Source organism: Notechis scutatus, chromosome Z (assembly GCF_049901735.1).
Source record: "Notechis scutatus isolate UNSWTSFEM ecotype Mainland chromosome Z, rNotScu1.2, whole genome shotgun sequence".
Classification (NCBI taxonomy): domain Eukaryota; kingdom Metazoa; phylum Chordata; class Lepidosauria; order Squamata; family Elapidae; genus Notechis; species Notechis scutatus.
In genome coordinates this window covers 61,953,526-61,971,521 of record NC_142025.1, presented here as the reverse complement: position 1 = coordinate 61,971,521, position 17,996 = coordinate 61,953,526, and the positions used below count along the sequence as shown (strand labels likewise).

Genomic DNA, 17,996 nt, shown 5'->3' with positions numbered 1-17,996 from the left:
CACTCAGCTGATTGGCGCTGCAGTTCTCAGCTGGTGTGCAGAAAGTTGTGTGCCGACGTTAGGCAAAGCACACCCACCAAGCCACGACTACTGAACCAGTGGTAAAACAATTTGAATCCCACCACTGCTACTACCTTCATAATGCATTTATAACACAGATGATGACAATTTATATTCTTGATACACATTTTGGCCTTTTGTTCATTATTAAACCTACACCTTCATTTCCAAATATATGCTGATCAACTTCACAAGATGGGGTCATTTTCTTTCAGATCTATTACATCTTTCAATGATCTATTTCGCAAAAACACAGAATTTACATATTCTATTTCACACACAGCATATGCTTTTATTTCATTTCACTATTAATCCATGTGGTCAGATCCATGTATCTGTCATTTTTTCAGTGGAAGAAGAAAAGGGGGGGGGAGGCTGATAAAGAAATCCTTTCTTGATGTAACCTGAATATATTTAATCTTATATCGAATTTGTATAACCCACACATGATACAATGGAGGGAGAAAAGCCAGATGGCCAGAACTATCACCTCTGAGAGGCACAGCCAGGAGATGAGAGGATCATAAAAATTCCGCAGTGAGATGTGTCCTGGGAATCTCTGGAAAAGTTTGTTCTAAAAAGGGGGTGGGGGGAAATTAGGTATGCCCTGGAAAACTGTGAAAAAGATTGTTCCTTACAAAAGGGGTGGGGAGGAATTAACATACTGGCTTTTGTTTCACTAAATACACATTGAGATAAGGGGAGGGGTTCTAAACTCCCTTATGTATCCCTGTATGCCTGAGAGACCTCAGACGCTGCTTTGAACTCCTACATGAATTGTCTCATCTCAATAAAGGATTTCTTTTTGATACGTTTTGATACGTTTTGAGAAGTTCAATCTAGTTGAGTGAATGGGAAAAGTTCTGTAGCCTGAGATAAAGCAGCGTCTGCAATAGAGGTCAGCCTGGAGAGGAAATTTAAAAAAAACAAAAAACCCTTAAATCTACTGAGGGGACCCTGCAAGAAAGGAAAATGTCTGAGTAGAGCAAGGACCAAGGGGAAGCCGAATGCTGTGGAGAAACGTTGACAGTTACCCAGCCAGATACTGACTTGGTGCACCCCATCGAAGACAGCGAGGCTGCCTACGAAACCTCCACCAAGCCCCAGTGGTCTATAGGTGTAGGAAAAAGAGACAGCTGGGATGGAAGAACCAGAGGAGTAAACTTCACCTGGGGCAATCGTAAACCTGGGTGGAAATTGGAGCTGGAGGCCCTATCGAATCAGGAAGAAATCGACGAGGAGCCACCGGCCGACGACCGAATGAGACGGTACATAAATCGCCTCGTGAGGGAAGCCCTGGAGAACCTCAACGTGAGGGATGCACCAGGACGACAACGCAGGAGAGTGAGGGAACCAGAAAATGAGAGAACCCGAACCGCAACCCTGGATCCAGTGGAGACTGAGCGGGCAGAGGGACAAGCCGAAGAACCAGCAGCCATACCAGGTACCCGACCCCTAAACGCCCCGGATCAGGGGATTAATCCTGGCCAACCCAGAGACATACAACTGCAGAGGAAGATCCCACCCTTGGGGGTAAAATTTGATGGAGACCCCCAGAAACTGGGATTTTTCCTGGCGCAAGTGCTCACCTCCATGCAAGAAAATGGGCAGGATTTCCCAACCCAGGGGTCCCAAGTACGAATCGTCACCCTGGCCCTTAAAGGGGCAGCAGCCAGATGGATGGTGACGCTCCATAACGTCAACACCCCAGAATTAAGAAAGCTCGATCGCTTCATGACAGCCTTACGCCACCGCTTCGAGGACCCCCTCGCCAATAGAAAAGCCTGTGACCGAATTAGAGTTGTAAAACAAGGCCGTCGCCCGGTAGCAGAATACACCGAGGAATTTCGTGACCTGGCCGGCCGGGTAGACTGGCCAGAGGATATCCTAGTCTGTTGGTTCAAAGATGGACTAAATGATGACCTATACGCTGCCTGCCTGGCCCGTGGGGCCCCAAACCTTTTGCACAAATGGTACATGATGGTAGAGGAGGCGGAGATAGACATGACTCGAAACCAGTACCGCAGTGGCAAAAGATCCCCACCCCAGGGGAAACAGGAAGTCTTCAAACCCCAATCCACCATGACTCCAAGAGCGTCTGGTTGCTTTAAGTGTGGAAAGGAGGGACACCGCGTAACAGAATGCCGTTCGAAGATCCTTGCCAGAAAGCTAGACCACCCAGCAGGGGGGAAACTCGGAACATCCAGCCCTTGAGGAAAGGAGACTGGCCTGAGGAGCCGAGTAGATGTGGGATTCCACCAACCCAGAGGAAGAACCCCCAACGCTTCGAGGGGACCTGACCCAGTCCGAAAACAATTCGGAAGATGACCCACTGGTAAGCAATCCAATTGAACCAATCACCCTACCCCTGAGACTGTTTATCCCCAGCCCAGGGAAGGGGGAGGAAGTTGCAGTGTTGCTGGATTCAGGATGCACCCGATGCCTAATAAATCCCTCCCTTGCAGAGAAATTGGGGGTCCAACTGAAAGAAATGGAAAATCCCATCACTTTCTGCCAATTAGATGGAACTATAGCGGGGGGGAAGCAAGCCAGGTTTACCACAGAACCATTGAAAATAAGACTAGGGAACCATAGGGAGATGCTCACATTCATTGTAGCCCCAGGAATGGAAGAGCTGCTAGTCCTAGGTCTCACATGGCTGCGGAAATGGAATCCAAAAATAAATTGGAGGACAGGAACCGTACAATTCCAGAGAGACGTAATATTTGCAAATAGCTCAGAGGAAAGAATAAAGAAAGGGACAGAGAACAGAGAATCAGCTGTGACCGGACAATCGGCTGAACCCATTAACATCCCCAATGAGTACCAGGATCTGGCCCAAGCATTTCGTGAGAAAGCTTGTGATGAACTCCTACCCCATCAAGCCACAGACTGCGCTATCGAAATCCTACCAGGGGCTAAACTCCCAAAACCACAAATGTACTGCATGTCTCCCAGAGAAATGAAAGAGCTCAGAGCATTTATTGATAAAAATTTAAAAAGGGGTTTCATTGAATAGTTGCTCCAGTGTTATTCCACGAAAAGAAAGATGGCTCCGTACGCTTGTGCATTAATTACAAAAAATTGAACGCAATTTGCATAGAGAATATATATCCACTCCCCCTCATGAAGGACATGTTAGCCCACCTCTTGAAAGGAATTTTTTTTTCAAAGTTAGACCTACGAGAGGCATATTACCACATCAGAATAAAGGAAGGCGATGAGTGGAAGATAGCTTTTAACACACTATTGGGATGCTACCAATTTAAAGTGCTCCCCTTTGGATTGCAAGTAGCGCCTGCCATGTTTATGCAATTGATCAAAGAAACCCTTCATGAATTTTTATATAAAGGGGTTCTAGTGTATCGTGATGATATTTTAATCTACACGGAAACAATGGAAGAACACATCAAGCTACTCCGTGAAGTCCTCACAAAAACTCTTAGATGCTAAACTATATGCAAAACTCTCAAATGCGAATTCCACCAAGAAAAAATTGACTATTTGGGGTATAGAATATCCCACGAGGGAATAGAGATGGACCCACAGAAAGTAAAAGCTGTACTGGACTGGGACCCACTGCACATTCGCAAACAACTGCAAAGTTTCCTGGGGTTTGTGAACTTTTATTGCCAATTCATTCCAGCTTTTGCAAACATCGCGCTCCCTATCACGAACTTGCTAAAAACGAAGGGCGGGGGGGAGAAACTCAAACCAAGGCAACTCCTTATCTGGACAATGGAATGCCAAGCGGCATTCGAGAAACTCAAATGTCCATTCTCAGCAGAACCAGTCCTTAAGCATCCAGATCCTGAACAACCTTTTGTCATCCAAGCAGACGCTAATGATGTTGCAGTTGGAGCAGTCCTCCAAAAAAAATGGAAGTGGACAATTACAGCCATGCGCTTATACATCCAAGAAATTGACGGAAACCAAGGAAAGATGGGCCATATGGGAGAAAGAGGCATATGCTTTGCGGTGGGCAATGCTCACATGGAGACATTTCCTGAAAGGAAACCAAATCCCTTTTAAATTATGGACCGATCACAAAAATCTGGAAGCCCTGAAAAATCCACGGAAACTCTCTGAAAAACAAGCAAGGTGGGCTCAATACTTTAAACGTTTTAATTTCCCTCTCAAATATTTTCCTGGGAGAAAGAACTTCTTAGCAGATGCACTGTCCAGAAAACCCCAATACAACAGCAACAAAATTGGTTATAAAACCGATGATCCAACCGACCCAACTAGCAGCCAAAGTAATCACCCGGGCACAAGAGGAAAAAAAATCATCCCTGACTGAAGACACAACGACGTCAATATTTAAGGAGGCACTACTTAAGGACGACTGGCTCCAGCCTAACAAAAACACTTGTTTACTCAAAGATGGACTGGCTTAGGTAGAGAACAAACTCTATGTCCCTGTAAGCCAGAGAATGGACCTCATGAAACGCTGCCATGACTCCAAAATAGCGGGACACTGGGTTTGTAAAAACTCTGCACCTTATCAAAAGACAATTTTGGTGGCCGTCCCTCAAAAAGGACATTAAAAGCTATGTTGCAAGCTGCCCCACCTGTGCTGCTGCAAAAAGAAGACAGGGAAAATATCCTGGACTTTTACAAACAGTAGCAGACCCTTCTGCTCCCTGGAAAGAGATCTCTATGGACTTTATAGTGGAGCTTCCCAAAAGTGCTGGAAATACTGTCATTTGGATTGAAACTGATCTTTTTTCCAAACAGGCTCACTTTATTCCATGCCAAAAGATCCCAATTGCCAAGGCATTGGCAAAGATGTTTCTAATACACATTTATCGCCTTCATGGAGCTCCCCAACGGATTATCTCAGATAGGGGTGTTCAGTTCACATCCAAATTTTGGTGGGCGTTTTTAAACCTATTAGGCTCCACCCAGAGATTGTCATCAGGAAATCACCCCCAAACTGATGGATCAACAGAGAGAGTGAACAGCATATTAGAACAATATTTACGATGTTTTATTAATCACCAACAGGACAATTGGACTGACCTTCTTCCTTTTGCAGAGGTAGCATACAATAACTCAGTCCATAGTAGCACAGGGGTCACCCCATTCCAGGTAGCCACGGGCCAAGAATTCAACCCCATGTCGGAACTACCCACCAAAGATCCTGAAATACCTCCCTTAAGGAGTGGATGGATAACTTACAAGCCATGTAGCCAGTGGTAAGATTATCTTTACAGGAAGCTAGAGCAGTTTACAAAACTCAAGCAGACAAAAAACGTTGCGAACCTAAACCTTTCAAGATTGGGGACCATGTATATTTGTCCACAAAATTCTTAAAATCATTACAACCCTCTAAGAAATTAGGACCAAAATTCATTGGCCCATTCCCCATCTCCAGAATTATTAACCCCGTGATGGTAGAGTTTCAACTTCCAAAAACACTTAGGCAGATTCATCCAGTATTTCACTGTAGCTTGATCAAACCAGAGATCACTTCAAACCTCAGACCCCCCCTTCCCACACCTCCAACCCCCATCATGGTACATGGGGAACAACATTTTGAAATTAAAGATATCCTGGATTCACGCACTCACCGTGGATCCACACAATATTTAGTAGCTTGGAAACACCTTCCTTCCTCAGAAAATGAGTGGGTAGCCAAACGACACGTAAAAGCACCCACATTATTACGTAAGTTCCACCAAAAATACCCTGATAAACCATCCTGAATTGCAAATGTACTGCATTATTTTTGTTTTTTCCAAGTAGACCTATCTGTTTTTTAAGGGGGGCAGGATGTCAGATCCATGTATCTGTCATTTGTATCTGTCATGTATCTTTCAGTGGAAGAAGAAAAGAGGGGGAGGCTGATAAAGAAATCCTTTCTTGATGTAATCTGAATATATTTAATCTTATATCGAATTTGTATAACCCACACGATACAATGGAGGGAGAAAAGCCAGATGGCCAGAACTATCACCTCTGAGAGGCACAGCCAGGAGATGAGAGGATCATAAAACTTCCGCAGTGAGATGTGTCCTGGGAATCTCTGGAAAAGTTTGTTCTAAAAAGGGGGTGGGGGGAAATTAGGTATGCCCTGGGAAATTGTGAAAAAAATCATTCCTAACAAAAGGGGTGGGGAGGAATTAACATACTGGCTTTTGTTTCACTAAATACACATCGAGATAAGGGGAGGGGTTCTAAACTCCCTTATGTATCCCTGTATGCCTGAGAGACCTCAGACGCTGCTTTGAACTCCTACATGAATTGTCTCATCTCAATAAAGGATTTCTTTTTGATACATTTTGATACATTTTGATAAGTTCATTCTAGTTGAGTGAATGGGAAAAGTTCTGTAGCCTGACACCATGCTCTTTACCATTCTCATATATTTTAACATGCAATCTTGTTGTCACGATCATCACCAGATAGATCCAGAGATAATGATTTGTAACTGTCCATCAAAGTGTTCACATAAGCTAGAGTGTATTTTCTGTATCTTACTGTAAGAATGTTAATAACTTTTGTAGTATGTCACATCAACATTTACTACTAATGGTAACAACAATACTATTTACCCAGTATGCTACAAATGAAACTGAAATCCAATTTTACCCCAAGCACATTATTCTACATAAGCTAAGACCTTTAGACAACATTTTACAACTGACATACTAAGTAGGAGGCACATGCAGTGTACTATCTCAGCATAGGATAACATTAATGTTGAGGCAGCAAACATGCTTTAGAGTAGAGTAGGCAGCAAACATGCTTTAGAGTAACAGTAGGATTTTTTCCTACAATTTCATTAAGACGTTGTTATTATGTTACTTTATTTTACTAAACCTGGATCAGTAAAATATAACTCGTATGTTAATCTACAAACCATTATTGTTTGGCATATTGAACCACAAATCCATTTTAGTTTTCTGTGTTAACTTTATCGAAATTCTTTACCATATTTTGATTGTTTCTGGAAAAAAATCCTTGAAATTAAAATGATCTGGATTCTCTGAAATTTATTCAATAGACAAAAATTTACTTCAGACTTCAGTCTCTCAAACAAAATCTATCGTCTCCAAAGTTGGATATTTCTGAGGACATGTCTCCTTTAAAAGACATGAGTTTTGGAATAAAACCAGCTAATCAAGAAACTAATAATTCAGAGTGCCATCAAAGGATGGGACACAAACAAAAATGTGTGCAAAATTGTCTTAAATGTGCAGGCAATTTAAAAACCATTTAATGATTTTTCAGACTCTTAGCATCAATGTGCAGGACAGAAACAATATTATAAAAACTATTAGGTAACAGGAAAGATCTGACACAGAAGCTGCCACTACAGTAATGAGAAAATTTGCTCCAATGTTTCTACAATCCAGGTAAAGGATTCCCTATTTAGTTTCTAGGACAGTATTGACTACTGACTTAATCAGGCCATAAGACCACAACACTTCAGTGGTAGATTTATTCATTAACATTAGCTGGGCCAGGAACAATCCAAGTAGGCTAATTTTAGTCAATGTTTCAATAAGTAGGATCTTGTATGACATTTTAGAAACAATGCAAAATTCCAGTACATCAAGGAACATGCAGTGTAGCTTGTATAACTAGGCTTGCTTGTGTTTATAAACAAGTACTGACCTTGCATAAGTACACAAATTATGTTGATTACATTCATAATGTAAATTTGGATTTAACAGAAATTTCACCACTTTGCTTAACTAAGTTTCAGTGTTTTTTTTTTGTTTTTTTTTTATTGAATTAACCTCCTTGCTGATCTGTGCACACACATCTTCAGGAGAATGATCAAGGTACTCTGGCAACATCATGGCAATTATTACTTTAGCATTATTCTGTGAAGCTTTTGCATAACTGAATTTTTGATCAAGGATCAATTCAACTAAAAACTTCTAAAGATTTTATTGCATGAACATACTCTTCAGAGCCCTTACCCCAAGAGTACATACTATGTTTTCACTAAAATGAAAAAGACAAACGTGTACTAAAATATAACATGACGTAATATTGCTGATGTGATGCAATATTGCTGATGTAATAGTGTGTTTCCCCGAAAACAAGGGTCTTATTTTGGGGGGGGGTCTGATTATTGACTCACCTCGCGGCAGCGGCAACGAAAGCCCACTTATTCTGCAGCAACTTGCTGCTCGCACGCATTCGTCCCTGGCTTCCATTTCTCCATCAGAGGCTTTCCAGAAAGTCCTCTGCAGCCAAGAAACAGGCTCTAGATTGACGTGCAGTGCCTCCCTGGCCTTGTTTTGCCAGATCCAGAGCTGTTATCGGCTGCAGAGGGCTTTCTGGAAAGCTTCTGATGGCAAAATGAAGGCTAGGGAGGCACCGCGTGCATCAATCTGGACCTCATTTCTTGGTTGCAGAGGGTCTTGCGGGAGACACGTACGAGCGGCAGCAAGCAGTCACAGAAGAAGTGGGCCTGCAAGTCGAGGCAGGTGTCGTAGTGTGTGAGGCCTTGTAAGTAGGGCAGCTCCACCCTTCACCCCCACCCTAGCTTAATTTTTACCCATGCACCCTGTCCCTTAGGGCTTATTTTGGGGGGTAGGTCTTATATTGGGTGCATGTGCAAAAATCAAGCTAGGACTTACGTTCTAGGTAAGTCATATTTTCAGGGAAACATGGTATTTGGTTACTGAAGGAACTAAAATCTACTTAATGGAAAAGGTTATTGCCAAAATGTTTTAGCAATATAAACCTCTTCCGGGATATTAAAAAATAAAGTATCTCTATCTCCATAATTCAGGGGTTTGATCATCACCTTTAAAGCACTTCACAGCATGGAACCAGGTTATCTAAGGAAATATGTTGCCTAATGGGATTATCCTGCCCCACTTACTCAGAAAAAGCATTCTATGGACTCCGTCCGCCAAGTAATTGGCTAACAGGATCCAGAAGAGCGTCCTTTGCAATGTCCCTGGCCTCCTGTAACATTCCACAACTAGAGGCCTTCCAGAAGAGTTTTAAAACCTGGTTCTGTGGTTGTTGGCTTGGAGCACCAAATGGGGAGCACTGTGCTGGAAATGGTTAGCTGAGTCAGAGGTAAAAGTCACCTCTGCAACATATGTGTTTTTTGTTTTTAACCTTTGCTTAAAGGTTTTTAATTTTAATGCTTTTATATTTATGCTTTTATGTCACTGTAAGTTACTCAAAATCACTTTGTTAGCGAGATGGCCAGCATATACATTTAATAAATAAATACACAAATACTAATACTCTAGGTACAAGATTTACAAGTATAGCTTTTATGTTCTTGCCTTTCCAAACTGGTGCTTTTTAAATGTATACTTCCAAAATTCTAAGATAAGTGGCTGGAAAATCTGGAAATTGTAACTCCAATACATGATGGCTACAGGTGAAAAATGATCTTTTCATTTTTTACTACTATAGACAATACCTGTTGAAAAGTGAGACCAGAATCTTCCATTATATACTGCTTTCTAATAGAGTAGAACATGGCACATTCTTTACTAAGACTATCAAAACACTCCTTTTCTTCATCCCAGTTTACCTGGTAAAAAAATTAAATAAAAGGTATAGTTCTAGATTTAGTGAACTGGTCAGTTACAAAGACAAGTTATTATAAATAAAGAATATTGTAGTTTTAACCTTTTAGCAGGGGTGATAGTAGTGATATGACAATTAGAAACTGAAACACTCCATTCTGATTTCTTTAATCTAATTTTTATTAGTTGTTTATGTTACATTTGTATGTAATGTTAAACTTGATAATAAGTATATTTCATAGACAAAGTTGAGAATATATAAAAGATTGGGGGGGGGGGGATTAAAAACAACCTATTTACAGGTTCTACTTCCTATGAATAGAGATATTCCGAGAATGAAGAAAGTAAGCCAGTATTGTGTGCTGGTTAAAGAGCTGGACTAGGACTTGGGAAACCCAGAATCAAGTCTACTCTCAAGCTACCTCACAGGGTTCTTGTGGGGAAAAAGTTGAAGAATGATCTATGTACATTGCCTTAAGGAAAGGCAAGATATAAGTTAAACAAACAATCCTATCATAACCTTTATAGAAATAAATTGCAGAAGATTTTAATGATTATAGTTATGTTTTACAAAATCTATTTCAATTTTAACTTTTTAAAAATGGGAAGTATATTAATGAAACTACGTTTGATAGAGATTTGGCAATCCATTGTAATTTAAGAAGTTGGATGAATGGTTGGGAAAACAGTATTAAGGTCTTCCATAATTTAAGTCTTTGACAGAACTGGTAATATTAAAATAAATTATTATCAGTTGGGCTTCAGTTCAGATATATGTTTTTGCACCTTTTTGCTTTCTTTTCTCATGCTGAATATTAAGAAATAAAAATGACCTATCTAAGCATGACTGCATATGGTTTAAAAAATAGTAATTTATACTGAATTTCAACGTACCTCTGTGGCCAAACGAAGGATAAACATAGGTAGCCCTTCCAGTGGAGGAACATAATTATCAATCAGAAGTGGCAGTCCAGTAAGATTTCCTTCCTGTAAACAGAAAGTTTTTATACCATATTTTCATCATCATATTCCATAGTCATTTGTTTCAAATGACTGCAAATAAGATAAATAACATGAAGATATTAAACATAAAAGAACAAGTGTTGCATATATAAAAACCCATTATAAGCTATTTCTATTAGATCAATTAAAATGCCAGATTATGAACATATTTCTATTATATTACTGTTTTAGATTTATTTTGATGGTGTTACTAAAGGTATTATCTTACTATTGCTTTTAGATTCTCTTTCGAAGAGAGAAGGCCCACTATAGATATGCATAGTTTCAACAGGTTAACTCATAACTTTTATGCCAACAATTTCCTATCTAAATAACTAAATTTCAGCACTACTACTACCGGTACTGAATATTGGTAGCAGGCCACTGGGTGAATAATTTTATTTATATGTATATATTTCATACAGATCGTCCTTGTTTTGCAACTTATAGTTATGATGATCATAAAAAAATATCCTTGTAACCAATCCTTGCATTTACAAGATTGGTAAAGCAAAGCTGAACTAAGATCATAAGCACAGTTGTATTTTCATTTTGCAATCACTTTGTTTAACAACAAAACTGCCAATTCCAATTGTCATCATTAGGCAAGACTACATGTACTGGAATTATTAATGTAAATAATTGGGTATAATCATGAATTCATTGTTTAGAAGTCAAATGCTATAGTAGTACATCAATTTCAAGGGAGAAATAGTCTTTTAGCATTTCACTCTTCTTTGATAGGAAGTCAACAATATATTCAGCAAGGCTTTCCTTTGGACCATCTTCTTCTGTCCAACCACTTTCAGCATTCTCCAAGGCCAACATAGCCAGATCAAAGAGAGGAGCTGCTTCCTATATGCACAGAAGAAACATAAAACATTATTATTTATGAAAACAATATACTGTCTAGAGGCATCCAAAAGACTGTCAGTCTGAGAACATTTCTTTATATGAATTATATATAAAGATGGGATATGAAAATTATTGTCACCTTCCCAGGTGGAGGGTGTGTTAAATACTGTGGAAGGCTGCAGTAACACACTTCCACAATTAAATTGGGAGTACAATTTATCAATCCTGAACAGGTCCAGAGACTACACAGCTAAATATATAAATAGTAATCAAAACACATAATAATTATATAAAAAATAAATTATAAAAACAAATTTGACAATTAAACCACACTTTGGCTCTTAATATCAGAATGTTCTACAAAACTATATATGTGAAGGAAATATTAAGCTACTCTTTTATAATAGAATTAGAAATAGTAAGTGCATTATTAAGCTGTGTTGTCTTTGTTGCTGTATCCTAACCACAAAGTATGTTCAGTTAAACAAAATGTGCTGGATAGTTGCAGGCTTCTGAGAAAATAGGAACATCCGCCCAGGCAAGGCCTCTGGCAATAAAACAGGCACATAAGATAGGGACATCCACCCAAGGTGAAGTACAAGTAAACAAGTTAAGATATCTGGTGCCTAGAAAGAAACGGTCAAGCCGACCCTTTGCCTTATAGTATGACTTAAAGATAAGGGGAGTGGGTAGGTCTTCTTAGGCGTGGCGTGCATTGTGTAGAATGTATAAAATGATTTGTTTGACCATTAGATCTTGCTCTTCTTGAACCCAATCTTTGGAAGGGACTTGAAGGTTCGTTTGCAAACGGTTATTTTCTTTAATAAACCTTTGAATTGTGAACCAGACATGTCTCTGTATTATGAGTATTAAATAATTTGGGTCTTACATCTCCCATATGTATATCTGAGTCACGTGAGTTTCTCTGAATAACAACTTCTACAAGGATGGAACAGATAACTACAGATAAGTTGGGACAGATAACAGAACATATGTATGGATTTAAAAACATGTAAATATTAAAAAACCATGTAAATACCCTGTTTCTCCAACAATACGGCCTCCCCCAATAGGAAGTCCCAGCATGTTTTATAGGCATGAAATGAAATTAAGCCCCTCCCCCTAAATTAAGGCCTATATTAAAACATGCGAAATGGGGGGGAATGGGGGGGCTTGCCATTAGGAAGTTCTTTTGTTGCACACCCGGATATGGTGCTGCCTGCGTTGACCCCGATACAAAGTGCCCCACCAACGCCGAGGTCAACATCCAAGCTGTCACCGCCCACCCGCCCAAAGATGCAAGGGGGGGGAATTAAGTCACCCCTGAAAAGACAACCTAGCCATTTTTTCGGGGCTCAAAATAAAATTTAAGACCCGGCCTTATTATATGAGAAACACGGTATTAACAGAGCATAAGGAAACTACATTGGTCTTCCATACATGTCTTATATGCTAGCCTAAAATGTATAAAAAGAACTACTATCTTTAGAAGGATTAGTAAAGTATCAAATTTAAATTCTACCCCCAAAGTATACTTACTGATAATCTTAAAACTCCAAAGTTTCCAAAGTCATAAATAAGGATCTGATAGAACATTTCTTGACTTGAATCAAAAGAAAACAAAAATCAGCTTCTTAAATGCACATTCTCTTGTATATTTAGCATTAAGCTTTACCATGAAATTATTAATTACAAATTATATTCTAATTTATGAATTAGAAGTGACAATCAAAGTCAGCAATATATAAAATCAACAATACATAAAATCAATCAACTTATTTTAGCAGAATATTGAAGCATTCAGACAAAATGAATGAAAATGTCCTTCGAGTGCTGATTATATATTATTTCAAAATATCATTATCATCAGCAAATTGCTCCAAAGACTGGTATATTCTATCACAAATCACATGTTATTCTTAAATTGGAACATGCTCTCTCCCATCTTCTGGACTACGAACAAAATGCAAAAACTAAGCTGCAGTCCAGAACATCTATTTAAGATTTATTTCCTATTTCAACTAATTCTGTTTTGACAAAAATAACAATGCATCAGTCTACCACCTGAGTTTTGTGGTATTCAGAAGATAAAGTTTTGTCTGATACTGAACCAGTGCCCATTGAGGACTAACACATCCAACAAAGGAATGATCACGAAGCATCTCTTGAAGACCTGAAATAACAAGTTTATTTACGTTTAGGATATCGTACAAAATTAATAATAATATAGACCAGTGATGGCTAACCTATACACGCGTGTCACTCGTGACACGCCGAGGCACTTTGACTGACACGCCTGTTGGTGTGGGGAAAACCTGCACATTTAGAGGCTGCCTGTGCTCTGCTCCAATCCCTGCTCCCTGCTTGTTGCGTGGAGGCGTGGTGTCACCGCTGCCGCAAGATCTTTGCAGCAGAGAACCAGTTTTAACCGCCATAAACTGAGGTTTGTCAGTTTCATTACCTCAGGAATGCTACAGGAGGGAAGGAGATCCATGAGGTTCACAGCCCTGTAAGGTGGCCTTCCGATCCCCACATCCTGCACTTGCAGCCCTGAGACCAGGGAGACGAGCTTCACAGCCCTGTGTGATCACCCCAGCCCAGTCCGTCATAAACCAAATTATTGATATTTCTTGAAGTGACACACGACCCGAGGAAGGCTACACTTTTTCCCAATTTTCGACACACCAAACTGAAAAGGTTAGCCATCACTGATATAGACCTTTAAAATCACTATGGATTTTGCAATTTATTCCTAATCTACTTTAGTTACTTTTAAAACTATATAAAACCAAGAACCATTTTAATTGTCCCATTAGTAAAACCGACCCCAAATTTTAGAAGTTTGTTTAAAAGTAAATATATTACTTAAATAAGAATTTTGTTGCCAAAAATCTGAAGATTAACAAATATTTAAGTCCATTTCTAAATTCAACTCAAATCAAACAATATATATGTATAAACTTTTAAAATCCAATCCAGATTTTTCAAAATACTTCACAATGTAAATGTAGCTAGCAAAAAAATATGAAGGACAAAATAATAAATCACTAGTAATTGTATATCTAGATATAATGTTAGTAATCAAGTGAATGCCAGTCAAGCTTGGGTTATTTCTATCATATGAATATTCTGTTCTGAAACATACAAACTTAGAGCTAAGAAGAATCTACTTATATGAAGAATGTATAAGCTATTTTTATTTCCTTCAAAATATTTACAGAATTCTAATTGATTCTTCTAAGTTAAATTTTTTAGTATTCAAAAATTTATTACAAAATTGGTAATAAATTGTATGTAAAAGTATATGATGAGATTGTTTTAACACTAACATCAAAATAACTGCAATCTAGTTTCTGAATTAAGCTCTTCCTATACTTCTCAGAAATACACAACTTTATTTTATTCTATTAAAGGTTTTCAAGATGGCTGCGCACATGGATGCTGCGGCTAACTGCTTCTTCTTTCAGTATATGGTGTGTATGATTCTCTGTGTGTTTTGGATCCTTTCCTTGATTGAATCCTGTGCGGCAAGGAGCATCTATAGTTGGCAAGCCTTGTTGCAAATTGGACTGAAAAGTGAAAAGGCTATTACAGATGATTTTATACATTCTCATAACATACCGAAGGAGGCAGCTAGGCCCCTGGGGGAGCCATGGATCACTATCCCTGTAGAAAGAAGGAAGAGGCGGAGAAAGAAGAACAGGAAGAGGAAGAGAGGATGCCATGCTGGGGTTTTCTTTAGGCTGAGTAAGTTTCCACACAAGCCTTCAATTCCAAGTATATTTCTTACCAATGCAAAATCTCTGACTAACAAAATGGATGAATTAAGGCTACAAATTGCAAAGACTAAATTCATCAAGAACTGCTGTATTTTGCTAATTATAGAAACTTGGCTTCATTCACTCATTCCAGGTGCAGCTGTTGAGCTGGAAGGCTACATAGCTCACCGGCAGGACAGGAGTAGAGATTCTGGCAAGATCAAAGGGGGAGGTTTAAGCCTTTATGTGAACAAAAGCTGGTGTATCAATACAAAGACTGTAGACAGCCACTGCTCCATGGATCTGGAGTATATGACTCTTAAATGTAGACCCATATATCTTCCGCGGGAATTCAGCGTGGTTTTGATTACTGCAGTCTATGTCCCATCTAATGCCAATACTACCATAGCTTTGGGATTCTTGTATAACATTGTTAGTAATCAGCAGAATAAGTATCCTGTTGCTGTGCATATCATAGCGGGGGACTTTAATCAAGCTGATTTAAAAGCAGTGCTCCCTAAATTCTATCAGCATGTTTAATGTGCTACCAGAGGTGCAAACGTATTGGACAAAGTATATACCAACATCAAACATGGGTCTAAGGTTATACAATTACCACATTTGGGACAATCAGACCATATGTCACTGCTTTTAGCACCAGCGTACATCCCTCTTAGAAGATGGGCTCTGCCTATAATAAAGACAGTGAAATTTTGGCCAGAAGATGCTTCCCAACAACTTCAGGATTGTTTTGAGAACACAAATTGGGACATCTTTTACCACCCTGACCTAGAGGTACACACTGCAACTGTTCTGTGGTATATCAAACACTGCACAGATACTATCACTGTGGATAAACGTATTAGGATCTATCCCAATTAGAAATCCTGGATGACCAAGGAAGTCCAGCACCTCTTGCGTGACAGGACCAAGGCCTTTAGGTCCAGTAATGGGACAAGATAAAGTGTTGCCAGAGCTAATCTGAAGAAAGGTATTCGGAAGGCCAAGACTGATTATAAGAGGAAGATTGAGGATAATTTTTATAGCAATAACATGAGGCAGGTGTGGCGAGGGATTCAACAAATTACAAACCATCAACTGACCAATGTCATCCCTGCTGAGGGGGATGCTTCATTGGCAGAGGAACAGAATCATTTCTTTGCTCGCTTTGAAATGGAGACATCAGAGACAGATAAAACACAACTACCAGCCAATTGTACCCCCAACCTCATTGTGGAGGAACAGGAGGTGAGGAGCATTCTGAGGGCTGTGGACACTACAAAGGCTGCCGGTCCTGACGGTATCTCTGGCCGAGTGCTTAAAGACTGTGCTAAACAGTTGGCTGGAGTCTTTACTAGGATCTTCAATCGTTCTTTATCCCAGTCCATTATTCCATCTTGTTTGAAGGCTTCCATCATTGTTCCGCTGCCAAAGAAGTTCCCTATCAATAACCTCAATGATTACAGACCAGTGGCATTCACTCCTATCATCATGAAGTGTTTTGAGAAATTGGTCTGCTGGCACATCATTTCTAGTCTTCCGCATATATTTGATAAACATGTTTGCATACAGAAAAAAAATGGATTTACAGAGGACACTATAGCCATCACTCTTCACACTGCTCTGACTCATCTAGAACAGCGGGGGGGCTAATTCTAATTCAATCTGCCTTTGGATTATGGATTTCCTGTCTGGCTGCTCACAGAGGGTCAGATTAGGTAATCATACCTCTTCAGCCCTTATTCTTAATACTGGTACACCACAGGGTTGCGTGTTGAGTCCCTTACTCTATACTCTTTATGTGCATGACTGCATTCCCACTCACGCTAGTAATACTATTGCTAAATTTGCAGATGATACAACAGTGGGGGGACTTATCTCCAGGGGGAATGAGTCTGCCTACTGAGATGAAGTGGACCGGTTGCTTTCGTGGTGTGGAGACAATAACTTGGTCCTCAACACCAATAAAACCAAGGAGTTTATAGTGGATTATAGAAGGAACAGATCAGACATCCAGCCCTTGCTTATCAATGGAGACGAAGTGGAGCAAGTGGACAGTTTTAAGTTTCTGGGTGTTACCCTAAAAAGAGGATCTGACCTGGGGTGCTTACATTGCAGCCCTGGTCAAAAGGGCCCAGCAGAGATTATTCTACCTGAGACTTCTCAGAAAACAACAACTGAATGAAAAACTGCTGGTGACCTTCTACCGCTGCACCATAGAGAGCATTTTAACATACTGCATCTCTGTATGGTTTGCCAATTGCACAGTGGCAGATAGGAAAGCACTCCAGAGGGTTAATGTCATTGCCCAGAAGATCATTGGTTGCCCTCTCCCCTTTGGAAGAGCTTTATAGCTCCCGCTGCCTTAAGAAAGTTCAAAACATTCTCAAAGATCCATCTCATCCTGGGAACCCTTTTTTTGAACTATTACCATCTGGCAGACGGTACAGAATAATAAAAACAAGGACAAATAGGCTGAAAAACAGCTTCTACCCCAGGGCAGTAGCTCTTTTGATTTCTGCTTTATAGTGCAGTGCTGGTGTGGTGTCGGGGGTTTCCGGTTCAATGTGTGAAGGATGAAGGATGTGTGTTTGTGTTTATTTTCATAGTCATGGTCATGATGTGCACTGAAGATGGTGTTTGATTTCATTGTACGAGGTGCAATGACAATAAAGTAAAGTAAAGTAAACCCTGTTGCTTCATCAGTAGCTCAAGTATATGAATCAAATTTTGCTTTCTAGGCTGATGTTTTGCAGTTCTTTCAATCTGAACATGCATTCAAACTTTGTGAGGTCTTTAGAAAAAA

At 39.7% G+C, this 17,996-nt stretch overlaps 1 protein-coding gene across 5 annotated transcripts in view; it reads right to left on the bottom strand.

Annotated features, from left to right (window-relative positions):
* MLH1 (mutL homolog 1) overlaps window positions 1-17,996 on the bottom strand; it is a 91,822-nt gene that overhangs the window by 13,314 nt on the left and 60,512 nt on the right. For all 5 annotated transcript variants that reach the window (XM_026679514.2, XM_087948000.1, XM_087947999.1 and 2 more), the window contains 5 exons: window positions 13,497-13,605; window positions 12,972-13,035; window positions 11,271-11,432; window positions 10,470-10,562; window positions 9,467-9,580 (listed from right to left, as the gene is read on the bottom strand). In XM_026679514.2, the coding sequence (XP_026535299.1) occupies window positions 9,467-9,580; window positions 10,470-10,562; window positions 11,271-11,432; window positions 12,972-13,035; window positions 13,497-13,605 (542 nt within the window). The remainder of the gene's footprint in view (window positions 1-9,466; window positions 9,581-10,469; window positions 10,563-11,270; window positions 11,433-12,971; window positions 13,036-13,496; window positions 13,606-17,996) is intronic.